This window comes from Carassius carassius, chromosome 44 (assembly GCF_963082965.1).
Source record: "Carassius carassius chromosome 44, fCarCar2.1, whole genome shotgun sequence".
In the NCBI taxonomy this organism is placed as follows: domain Eukaryota; kingdom Metazoa; phylum Chordata; class Actinopteri; order Cypriniformes; family Cyprinidae; genus Carassius; species Carassius carassius.
Window position 1 is genome coordinate 16,810,434 of NC_081798.1, and position 12,746 is coordinate 16,823,179.

The window sequence follows — 12,746 nt, forward strand, 5'->3', positions numbered from 1 at the left end:
CTTTTTTACGGGAAGTCACCCCGTATCAACCTACAGTAAGTTCCAGTCAAGAAACAAAGGCTTGTGACTCAAGCTATAGGCCACTTTCTTACTGTCGTTACACTGATAAGTATCTAGTGTCACAGATAAACTGATATGTAGCAGAACTTGACACATACACTAGTTAAATGGTAGCTAGTATTTTATTTAGAGACTGTCTCCAGTTATATTAGACCTCTATTTCTAAAGCAGAAACATGATGTACTAGCTATTTGTAAACTTGGCATGCTGATCTATATCAGCCATATATATATATATATATATATATATATATATATATATATATATATATATATATATATATATTAACACACACACATATTTATTTAAATGATCAATAGCAGACAATTATCATTTATTATGTGTGTGTGTGTGTGTGTGTGTATATGGTCATTTTAATAAAAATGGTTAAAAGGTCATGGAATGTCAGAACACAGAACACATAAAAAAATGATGTGGTGGTAAATAAAATACAGTTAAATTTTAAGTATTCATTTATGCATATAAAAATTATTATAACATTAATATTATATAGAATATTATTTTAAGAAAATGAGTCCTTGATGTGTATAAAACATTTTTTCTTCTTCTTTTTTTCTTTTTACTCGTTTGAAATAAATAAATAAAAATCAACATTTTATGCCATCTATGGATATTTATATTTATGTTTTTAAGGCTTAAACGTAACTTATGGGCTATCTGCATGGGTGTTATCTGCTTCATTTTAGTCTCTTGTAAGTCAGTGAGTCACGCTTGAAAACTCCTCAAAGGGATCTGTAAACTTAGATAAAAGCTGCCATTTACAAGAGGCCACACTACCTGTATTAAGTGTCTTCAAGCTCCAGAGAAGAACACTCTCTTGGTCGAGGTCCAGAAATCCTCAGCCTGAAGTGAGCAGTGATTGGACAGATCTGAAAGCTTTCACGTGCCCATGGAAAACACCACACACACACACACACACACACACACCTCCTCTGTCAAAGGGTGGAGTGGGTCTTTAGAAAAAGCACACAACCACGATCCCTGAAGGAAGAGGTTGAGGAAAGGATTTAAAGTCAATGCATTTTGTATCAAGTTAATTATTAGGCTAAATGTTATAGGCTATAGAAAATTGGCGCTGTAATGTAAAGTGTTACTTCTAATACTCCTATCTGGTAAGTTAACAATTATTTGCAGCACATGTTGTGAATACACGATGGTGTTAGTTGTGTGAAGGAGTTGGGCATGTAGAAACCCGGGTGTGTTGTGGGTGTCTCCGCAGAAATGCAGATTTCGCCGATCCGCGCGGCGCGTAAAAGTGAGTGGCTCAAATGCGCGCTAACGCACCACTTCAGCCCAGATCCATGCGTTGAAAACGAGATCGTGGTTTTGGCCACCGGTGTGGACCAGTATCTCCAGGAGGTGTTTCATCACCTCGCCTTTAACCAGGGTGATGACCTCGTCTCGGATGAGGACTTTAAGAGTCTGTGTTTGATTTTGGGGATCCCCGCGAGCACAGAGAGCACCGGCACATCAGAGCACCAGGATATTTGCGATGGACTTCCTCTTGTGCTGAACTTTAAAGATTTCCACGAACGGCTTTGTGGGTTTTTTTCGGTAAAAGCGCAGGAAGGACAGACGGGAGTTCGACTTCCGGTCAGCGAGGAGACCGAGCACATCGAGCGCGAGATCAGACTCCGGTGTCCTCGCGTCCGGAGGAGAAAGTGCGTCAGCTTTGATCTGTCTGCAGACCAACAGAACCGGAGGAGGTCAGTAAGGAGAACCGGACCCTCTCAGGATCCGCATCATCTGCAGAGCTCTGCTCTGGACCCCAAGAGAAGCGCAGGTAGGAGCTACACACACACACACACACACACACACACACACACACACACACACACACACACACACACACACACACACACACACCTGAGCTGTCAGGACAGATGGACTAATTTAACAGCTGTATTTTTCCATCCAAAAACTCAAGCCTTAGGGGACGTTTTTAGCCTTTAATGATGAATAATAAAGATTTATTTTAGGGAGATTTATGAGTGTCTGTGCCATAAAACAAATGCATATTGCATACAAAACTTCTAAATGATAATAATAATAATAAAAAAATTCAATTATTTATTTACTGATCATATTTCATACAAGTTAAAAAAATGTTAAAAACAAGTACAAAATGCATTTATAGGAATATACTCATAAGCCATATATATTACATTTATAATTTAAACAATAAGTTATATTTACACAATTAATGTTTAAAATAACCAATTAGTACATTTCTAATTTCTCTGAATTAATTTGTAGTTTTCTAGCATTGCAATGTTGAATATCACTGTAGCCCTAAAAAAAAACTAAAAAAAAAAATATATACATTATCATCATCTTCATATAAAAAAGTCATTTAATTCTAATATGACTTTACACATTTAAGAACATAATTGAATTACATTGTATTACATTGTAATAAAAAATTAAACAAATACTTATTTATCTAATATAAAATTATTTATTTATAAATAATTATATTATAATAATTATATAATACGTCTTGATTTCTATTATACAATTATTAAAATAGTTGATCAATAAATTACTGGTAACATCTAGGAGTCATTTTGAAAGCAAAAAGCTGTGTTTTTTGTTGTGTTTAGTCATTACTGAAGAAGACCCTATTTTTACTGTATTGCAGTGGATGTTAACCCTCAGAGGAGATGGCAGGACCACCTTGAGCTGGAGAACGCCAGTCTGAGGGAGCTGGTGGAGGACTTGCGTTCAGCCCTCCAGAGCAGCGACGCGCGGTGTTTGGCACTGGAGGTGGCCTTACGCCGAAAAGACGTGCCGTCCCAACATACTGCTGGAGGAACCCCTGAAAAACAGGACGGCAAAATAAAAACACAACAATCCAAACCCATGGAATGGGACTCCAGAAGAAGCACTAAAGACCTCCAGCGAGAGCTGGAACTGATCCGTGCTTCTCGTGATGGACAGCTGGAGGAAGCCATGAGGTTTAACCAGAGGTTAGAGGAAGAGCTGATGGCGGCTTATGGAGAGATTAGCAGGATGCAGGAGAGGCTGGAGAGCATCCGGACTGAAAACACACAGATTAAGAAGAGGACAGAAGAGGTCAGACAGTCACTGGCCGCGGGGCTGCAGGGTGTGAGGGCCTTACAAGACCAGGCTCGACAAGCTGACCTGCTCCGAGAACAAGTCCAGAGTCTGGAGAACCAACTGGAGAGCTTCAGGTAGATCCTTCATTTATCTCATGCTATCATTTCAGTCACACACATGCATAACTACACCACAGGTAAAGAAGTTTGGGATCAGTAGGGTTTAAAAAAAAAAATTAAATTAATAATTTTATTCATCAAGGATGCATTAAATTGATCAGTAAAGATTTATAAGAAAAGATTTTGAAATAATGAAGGGCTTTACATTCAAAACAGAATCCTAATAACAAATGTATCACAGTTTGCACGAAACTATACAGCAGCACAACTGTTTTCAACATTGAAAATAATATATATAAATAATATATACGTATATATAATAAGGATTATTAGGAACACTATACTGATACTGTGTTTGACCCCCTTTCGCCTTCAGAACTGCCTTAATTCAACGTGGCATTGATTCAACAAGGTGCTGAAAGCATTCTTTAGAAATGTTGGCCCATATTGATAGGATAGCATCTTGCAGTTGATGGAGATTTGTGGGATGCACATCCAGGGCACGAACCTCCCGTTCCACCACATCCCAAAGATGCTCTATTGGGTTGAGATCTGGTGACTGTGGGGGCCATTTTAGTACAGTGAACTCATTGTCATGTTCAAGAAACCTATTTGAAATGATTCGAGCTTTGTGACATGGTGCATTATCCTGCTGGAAGGAGCCATCAGAGGATGGGTACATGGTGGTCATAAAGGGATGGACATGGTCAGAAACAATGCTCAGGTAGGCCGTGACATTTAAACAATGCCCAATAGGCACTAAGGGGCCTAAAGTGTGCCAAGAAAACATCCCCCAGACCATTACACCACCACCAGCAGCCTGCACAGTGGTAACAAGGCATGATGGATCCATGTTCTCATTCTGTTTACGCCAAATTCTGACTCAACAGAAATCGAGACTCATCAGACCAGGCAACATTTTTCCAGTCTTCAACTGTCCAATTTTGGTGAGATTTGGTGAGATTTTGGTGAGAGTGCAAATTGTAGCCCCTTTTTTCCTATTTGTAGTGGAGATGAGTGGTACCCGCTGGCGGGGTCTTCTGCTGTTGTAGCCCATCCGCCTCAAGGTTGTGCGTGTTGTGGCTTCACAAATGCTTTGCTGCATACCTCGGTTGTAACGAGTGGTTATTTCAGTCAAAGTTGCTCTTCTATCAGCTTGAATCAGTCGGCCCATTCTTCTCTGACCTCTAGCATCAACAAGGCATTTTCGCCCACAGGACTGCCGCATACTGGATGTTTTTCCCTTTTCACATCATTCTTTGTAAACCCTAGAAATGGCTGTGCGTGAAAATCCCAGTAATTTAGCAGAATTACTCAGACCGGCCCGTCTGGCACCAACAACCATGCCATGCTCAAAATTGCTTAAATCACCTTTCTTTCCCATTCTGACATTCAGTTTGAAGTTCAGGAGATTGTCTTGACCAGGACCACACCCCTAAATGCATTATAGCAACTGCCATGTGATTGGTTGATTAGATAATTGCATTAATGAGAAATTGAACAGGTGTTACTAATAATCCTTTAAGTGAGTGTATATATATATATATATATATATATATATAATTTGTATTTTTTTTTGGCGCATCAGATCAGCAGAACAGAATGATTTCTGAAGGGTGCTTAAAATTCAGCTTCGCCTCACATGAATAAATTACATTTGAAAATACATAACAGTTTAAATTATAATAATATTTGGCAATGCTACAGTTTTTACTGTATTCTTGATCAAATAAATGCAGCCTTGATGAACATAAGAAATTTCAATGTTCAGGAACATAAAAAATCTTAACAAACCAAAACTTCTTAACAGTGTTTGTGAAGGAATAAATTCATAGTTTGTCTAAGTATAAGAATTCTGTTAATCTAAATAAAAGTCAGTGGGGTCAAAAGCAACACTAAATCAGTGTGTCTTTTATGTTCCACAAGGAAAGAAATGCATTTATTGAAAGACATTTCCATTTTTGGGTGAACGATCACTTTAAGAGCTTTTTTAAATTAAGATGATTTTACCTCATTTTTTATTGGTTGTCCCCTTTTCAGACTGGAATTTCAAACAAAGTAGAATAATTTGAATTGATCAAAATATACAAAGAGCCAACAAAGAGAAGTTATCAGAAAACTAAGAAATTACTCACTGGAACTAGCGCGATCACAAAACCAACATGATAAAAGTGGCCGTGTGTTGATCAAAGATAGTGTTTGATGTTTACTGTGGTAATGTTATAAATATTTCTGCCTTGTATGATTATAATCCACATTGGATCAAATTATTTCAAACACACACTGCTGACTGAAAGTGAGTTTTGAGCTCAATTTATAAAAAAAAGTTTTTAATGCTGGTGTTATCGCTGCTTTTTGTTATAATTTTGTTTGATGGCATATTCTACGTGGAGCTAAATTCTCGAGACGAGAGACTTATGACAGATAAAATATGTTACTAAATAAAAACACAATTGTGATAGAGAATAAGAAGCTGACGTCTGATTTCTCCAAGTGGTTGCATTTACCATGTTTACTACGGTAATGTTAATGTTAATCATGCATAGTCTTTTACATCGCTTCTAAATATTTCTGTCTTGTATTGTGATCATAATCCACATCGGATCAAGTTATTTCAAACACTCGCTGCTGACTAAGAGTGAGTTTTGATATAAACTTTTTTTTAAAAAAGTCTTTAATACTGGTGTTAAAGCTGTTATCTTTCTGAAATGTACCGCGCTGACGCTCTCCAGACACGGAGAAACTCCGCCTTTGTTCATAAGCACTCCTCTAGCCCTAGCTGGTCCGCTTTGGCCCAAGGTTTTCATCGGGCCAAAAAACCCTGGCCGTGGGCCCCTGAGGAAGCCCCGGCGAGGCACGATCAAGCCCCGGAAGGGACAGTGGAAACGCAACTGGCATGCACTAGCACGCCCAGTTTAAGCCTGACAGTGGAAACACGGCTAATGTAGACCGCTATAGGACAGGCCCGGCCCTGAAGGACTTAGACAATCTTGATGCTTTAGTGTTGATGAGTCAAGAAGCAGTGCTTGGCTATGAAACAGGCTGGACAGGAGCAGCATTGCAGAACTTGTCGCAAGCATGACTGATTTTCCCTTGACAGATGTTAATGAGCTGCTTTAATAACACAGGGCAGCACAGTTTCCTGCAAATGGTTATTAGTCATTCGCTTTCAAGTGTGAGTATTACAGCAAATCATCTATTACAACATACAACTCTACAAGTCTTATTATATCCTGTGAGGAAGGATATAGGGTTCAGACACAAGTTTAAGCAGATATGTTGGACAGTCAGAGATCAAAGATATTTGTGGTCAGTGATTTTTACAGTGCTATTTCATTAGAACGTAATAATTAAGAAATGTCTGAAAAGGAGAGAGAAATTAGATGAGAACTAAACCCACAAAATACTTTACATCTGTTAGTATCTGCAATTCTTCAAACTAAAATGTTAATTATTTAAATCATATTAAATTAACAATGCATAAACTTTAACAGGGTATGTGTAATTTTAGCACCACAGTTGCAAAAATAATGACTGTTTTTACACAGGTTTCCGGAACTCTCCTCTTACTGCAATGCAATGTGCTTTAGAGATTACACAAGCTAAAGTGTTATTTTTAAGTATAATGAACTAATACGTTTCTTAGGACCATTTCCAGCATGCATTAAGATGGCCGAAATGTGCTATATAAAACTTTAGCTCACATTTACTTTGCAATCAATCAAGTAGATTGTTGGCTTTCAGTTGACGCTTAGCAGATTAATATCTGTGTTAATATTTCATTATATGCATCACAGAGTGGTGATGTAATGCTCATTCCTCACCTGGAAAAGCAGGTCGAAACCTGCCAGGTTCCTGACTCAGAAAATCCACACCCTCTGCTGGGAGAATTATCAAAACTGTTCATGCATCAGCAGCATAATAAACGCAGCGTGCTGAACATCCTCTATCAGTTATGTGATATTAAATGTTCTGATTCCAGACACCTTGACTCATCTGCACAGAACCTTATTTAATAATATTTACTGTGCTGTATGACTTATTCTTAGGGCCCAGTGCACATGCCCAGAGCTGAATATGAACAAAACTGAAATACTATCTAAACCATGTGAGTCTGGATCTCCTTCCCCCATCAGTCATGATGATGCCAGAAGAGGTAAGAGGATACAAAACCATCATAAACAAATCAATTTCGCATTCAGAATGTAAGAAATCTATTTTTTTGTAAAGCTGGATGGAATTTGATTTTCCATTTTGCATGCACAGATAGTATAGCTGTGGATGTGGTCGTAATGGAATTCTGCATACTGTGCACTAGCAACTTTTTTTAATGCATCATACAAAAAAAAAAAAAAAAAAAAAATTAAATCAGTAGTAAGATTCACTTTTTTCATGTGACCTCATCGCATTGCATGTTTAATTCTGCAAGTGCTGTGCAGCATTACCTCAGAAATAAATGCAAACATTTTTTAATTAATAATAATAGTAAATTAAAACAATAACAAAAATACCAATAAATAATGTAATCTAATGAAAGAATATACATGATTTTACATTTCCAGAAACGAACAATATTACTAAATTGTATATTTATTTTTTGACATTTGAAAACAAAAAGTGTTTTTTCCAATTTCAAATCTCCAATTTTCTGTAAAAATGTCTCTTTTGATAGCCTAGTAAAATAGTAAGTCAAAAATGAGATTACCTTAAATTCATTCATCACACTACAAGTGCATCAATTTGAGTGCATTTCATAGTATGACATGATTGCTGTATATTTCACATTTTGACAAATTAAAGTATTCCACAATTTTTTTTTGTGCACAGTACTGTATTTTGCACTGCAAAATAGTATGCACGGCAGGGAATTAAAGACAGTAGTGGTCATGTGACATCTCTGTGCAGAGGAAGACCTGCAGAGGTCAGTAGAGGGTCGGGCAGCATCCGATGAGGAAGAGGAGGAGAGGAGCATAGATGAAGGACAGTGCTGCCACCTGGAGGTGAAACGTCTGATCAACAGGTTACACAACTGTGCCAAAGGGTGAACATACCTTCAATAATAAAAAATACAAAAATTATAAAAAATTCTGCATTTTGGCTTTTGTATTAATTTGATATGTTCACACACTTGTATTCTTCCACAGGTGTCAGAAAACTGCTAACTGTAACTGGCTTACCTCTCAGAGCTCTGCTCACAGCAAAGACACTAAAGCACACATCTGGATTCCTCAAGCAGATGAAAGGGGAAATCAAGAGGGAAAGGTGAGAGTTAAAGAACAATCTATGATCTATTATTATGGAATATCATACAGCACATCATCTCTAATGCATGTCTGCCTTCTCTTTCACATCATAGATGAAGCAGAAAGAGATGGAGAGTTTGAGGGTTTATCATTCACAGCTGGATGAAAGACTGACTGATGCGCTCACGTTACTGCTGCAGATACCACATAAAGTGAGAACTAGATTCAGAAATAGATTTTTGAGTAAGAAGTGTGTTCTAAGTTGCTTACTGAAGTAACTGGTTTATGGAATGATATATATATATTTTATATTTATTCATAAATATTTAGCATTTAATGTTATATCAGTGTGATTGAAGATGTAATTATATCATTTATTATAATTTTTTTAATAACCCTGTTTAGGACCAGGACATCATACCTTTCAGAAAATATAATTTGCATCTTAATTTTGCAACGAAAACTTTATTAAAAGTAATATATATGTCCATGACAGGGTGGACATATCTTATGGTTTATGCTGCAAATAATTGCCCATAATTATTAAAAAAAAAAAAAAAAAAAAAAAAACAAGACAGAGAAAATGTGTTGTCAAATAGACAGTTACAAAATGTATATTAAGGTGTTTATGATTTAGAAAAAATGTAAAACTGACATCTTACATGCTATACAATATATATTACATGCATTTTTTTTTTTACAAACGTAAAACAATATGCAACATTTCAAACAGTAGTATGTGCAATTCTAATAGCAAATGCCCTCACTAAGTTCACTGATAATTTTTTGGTTAATTTGCGTTTTTAATCTAAAAAGCCTTGACTTTTCAAAGTCAAATCAAATAATGAGTAAAGAAAGAGAGTTAAAAATTACCTGGTTAATAAGACTTCCTGTTAATTACTCACATTGGAAATGAGAGATCAAGTCATGTTCATGTGCAAAAGTCCACACTGCCACCTAGTGATTCAGCTCTGTAACGCACCTGTCTACTTTGCAATCTGAAAACCTCTGACTAACCTGTGTTCTGACCCCTGACAGAGAGTCTCTCGCAGGATCTTGGGGAAAATACTGATCAACACACTAGATCTGTGTACTAGAAAAAGCCACGGTAAGCTCTGCCTTTCGGTTTCATTTACATTGTTTTCTTTCATGCAAAACTCCTGGATAAACCCCTGTTTTCCTTCAGACTGCACTCCGGTGGTTCTTGTGGTGGACACACTGTGCCGGCAGCTCCTCTCCACTGACCTCCTGGATGCAGGAGAGGAGGTCAGCGCTGGGTCACGACCTTCTGGGGCCTCAGGTCACCGAAACACATCCAACCCCCTTCTGATGTCCTGCTGAGATTTTACAGATGTCCCACTTTAGACACTTTATATGAGGATACAGATTAGCGTGCTGTTATTTTCTACTTTTTAAGACATTAATTATTACCAGAGTTATTGTACACGTATTTTTCATTAATTTATAAGAAATAAATGAGTACCAATAGAACAAACAACATTTGGTGCCTAACCAGCTCCTTCTTTATATAAAATAAATCTGCTGCCCTAATACCCATAGTGAGTTACTTATTTTTTTTCTTTAAAAAAACAACTTATTTAAAACTTGTTTATTTAACATTTATTGCTAGAAAATATTAAACACACCACAAATCAGGGGGCTTAAATCAACTTTTATCTTATCTGACTTAACACAAGGAGAATTGCTTCTGTTTCTTTCCAAACATCGGTTCTGGGTAGTTACAGGTGCTTTTCTTTTTTTTTCTACTCTGGCGAACCATCAAACCAGTATCTATAGTTTTTTACCTTATCTTGGATCAGTTTTACAAATTTGTAGATATATTTAATCAGGCTTTTGTGTAATTAAAAGGATGAGCAGTAGTTAACAGTCTCTTACTGGCATACATAAAACAATCAAAACAAGCCCTTAATTGATAAAAGAACACATAATGTACACAAACTTCATATTTAAAGGGTTACTCCACCCCAAAATGAACATTTGGTCATTAATCATTTCCCCCATGTCGTTTCAAACCCATAAAAGCTTCGTTCATCTTCGAACACAACTGAAGATATTTTGGATGAAAACCGGGAGGCTTGTGACTGTCCCATAGACTGCCGTCAAGGTCCAGAAAAGTATGAAAGTCCATCTGCCATCAGTAGTTCAACCGTCAACAAGGATGCTCTGTTTTCTTTCAAATCGAAGCATAAATACACGTAGAAACAGCGCATCCTTGTGGCGCGGCTGACACAGGAGAGCGTAGGCAGTTTGAGTGATGTGGAAAGACACAGAGGAGACTGTTGACAAAGGAATTATTGAATAAAGTCATTATTTTTGTTTTCTTTGTTTACAAAAAGTATTCTGTCACTTCATAATATTACAGTTGAACCACTGATGGCAGATGGAATATTCTGATGATGCTTTTCATACTTTTCTGCAACTCGACCGTGTAAGTTACTTGGCAGTCTATGGGACAGTCACAAGCCTCCCGGCTTTCATCCAAAATATCCGAAGACGAACAAAGCTTTTACGGATTTGGAACAACATAGGGTTAAGTGATTAATAACAAAATTTTCATTTTGGGGTGGAGTATCCCTTTAATAGTATTAAATTATTCGTTAATTACATTTAATAGATGATACTTTCAATAAAACATTTTTGGGGGGTTGTAAAAGCTGTTTTTAAGCGCGTTTGGCTTGAGTTTTTGTTGCATTTACACGTTCTGACCAGCAGGCGTCACCAGCGTGTGGTATTTCAGAAGCTTCGAAACAGTGAATCGTTTTGCAAAACAATTGGTTCAGTTGATTTAAAGCTTTGTGTTTCTCCCATCGCAACAAGTTAGTACTGTATGTAGTACAGTAAGTAAGTTTGGTGAGTGGCTACTAAATTCTGTGAAATGGGTGGACTGCTTTACAGCAGCAACAAATGCATGTGTACAGCCGAAGACTTTTAATATACTATTAATTGGCTATACAGTATATGACTTTCCTTGAAAGTACCGTGGTACTTCACGACAGTCAATTCCTCTCACCTAACTGTTGGGGCTTCAAGTTTCAAAAATACATAGGCTATAGTTGCTTTAAACGGTATTCGCATGTTCCAAAATTGTGGTAAGTGTTGCAGAAATGTCAAAATTCATATAAAATAAATGTTAAAAATGGAACTGTTCATATTTTATAATTAGTTTTACCTCTTCAAGTGAATAAACATCACTTTCTCACCTTCTTTTAAAAAACAAAGAACTGAATTTAAAAGTGTCAAGCCCTATTTTGTATTCTATTTGTGAAAAGTGTATTAATCTGTTCTTCTGTATAGAACATGAGGCCTTGTTCCTCTTCAGGAACTCGAGCTGCGTCGAAGCGCTTTGGGGAACGCGTTCAGCGTACGCGACTCTGAATATCGTGTGTAATCAGTCCAATGGAAGGGCGTGACGTCACCGACGTGGTGACGTAAGCGACCAGGAAGCTATAAAAGCACGTGCCACGCAGCTGGCGTCAGCTTCGCGTCTTTCAGCAAGCGCTCTGTGTGTGAATGTCATTTGTCCGTCTTGTGAGTCTTATTTACTGTTGTCTGTCCAGTTAAAAGAGCTCCTAGACATGCCAAAAAGCAAGGCGAAAGTTAAGCACTCAGATGGCGATTCCAAATCGCGTTATAGGCTGTGTGTTCCTCCCTGCCCGAGATATATAACGGGTGGGGATACACACAACCTGTGCGTGGTTTGCCTGGGTTCGAAGCACGCTGAGTCGGCTCTCGAGGGGGCCGACTGCCCGCACTGTGAGCGAATGTCGGTGCGGCTGCTTCGTTCCCGGAGGGCCCTCTTCGAGGAGGGGGCCTTCGCCAGCGTTCCCCGCGGTGCTGGTCCCGCTTCTGCCGAGGCAGAACGGCGGCTGCACTCGTGGGGTTCGCAAGTCGATCTGGTAGAGGGAATGGAGACGGGCCAGTCCCTATCTCCTTCCACTTCTGCCAGATCCGGCACCCAATCCCTAGAGTCGGAAGCACGCACAGCGGTTCCTTCCACTCAGGGTGAGGGATCGACGCTCCGCCTCTCTTCCTCCGAGGAGGTCGATGTGGAGTCGCTCGATAGGGATTCGCCACCCCACTCGCTACAGTATGAGGAGCTCTTAGAGGTGGTTACTCGCGCGGTGGCCAAATTAAGTATCGATTGGCCCGCCGAAAAGTCTACCGAACCGCAGAGAAGCAAGCTGGATGAACGCTTCCTGCGCGCGAGTCAGCCACCTCCCAG

General features: G+C 38.4%; 2 protein-coding genes across 2 annotated transcripts in view; both read left to right on the forward strand.

The window, feature by feature from the left end:
* The window catches only part of snrpe (small nuclear ribonucleoprotein polypeptide E), a 148,066-nt gene that overhangs the window by 69,735 nt on the left and 65,585 nt on the right, over positions 1–12,746 (forward strand). The gene's annotated exons all lie outside the window — the stretch shown is intronic.
* Positions 1,019–10,250, forward strand: si:ch211-112f3.4 (EF-hand and coiled-coil domain-containing protein 1). The gene is made up of 9 exons (XM_059537556.1): positions 1,019–1,193; positions 1,301–1,864; positions 2,723–3,275; positions 7,310–7,416; positions 8,166–8,301; positions 8,405–8,522; positions 8,617–8,715; positions 9,542–9,611; positions 9,690–10,250. Exons 2-9 carry the CDS (start codon positions 1,303–1,305, stop codon positions 9,842–9,844), a joined length of 1,800 nt encoding a protein of 599 aa, XP_059393539.1. The 5' UTR covers positions 1,019–1,193; positions 1,301–1,302; the 3' UTR covers positions 9,845–10,250.

What these genes read in the sequence shown, in the direction of transcription:
- si:ch211-112f3.4 (XM_059537556.1), top strand. Translation starts at nt 1,303, where the DNA reads ATGCAGATTTCGCCGATCCGCGCGGCGCGTAAAAGTGAGTGGCTCAAA. An exon ending in TTACACAACTGTGCCAAAGG is followed by an intron (nt 8,302 to 8,404) that starts GTGAACATACCT and finishes ATTCTTCCACAG; the next exon opens with GTGTCAGAAAACTGCTAACT. An exon ending in GGGGAAATCAAGAGGGAAAG is followed by an intron (nt 8,523 to 8,616) that starts GTGAGAGTTAAA and finishes TTCACATCATAG; the next exon opens with ATGAAGCAGAAAGAGATGGA.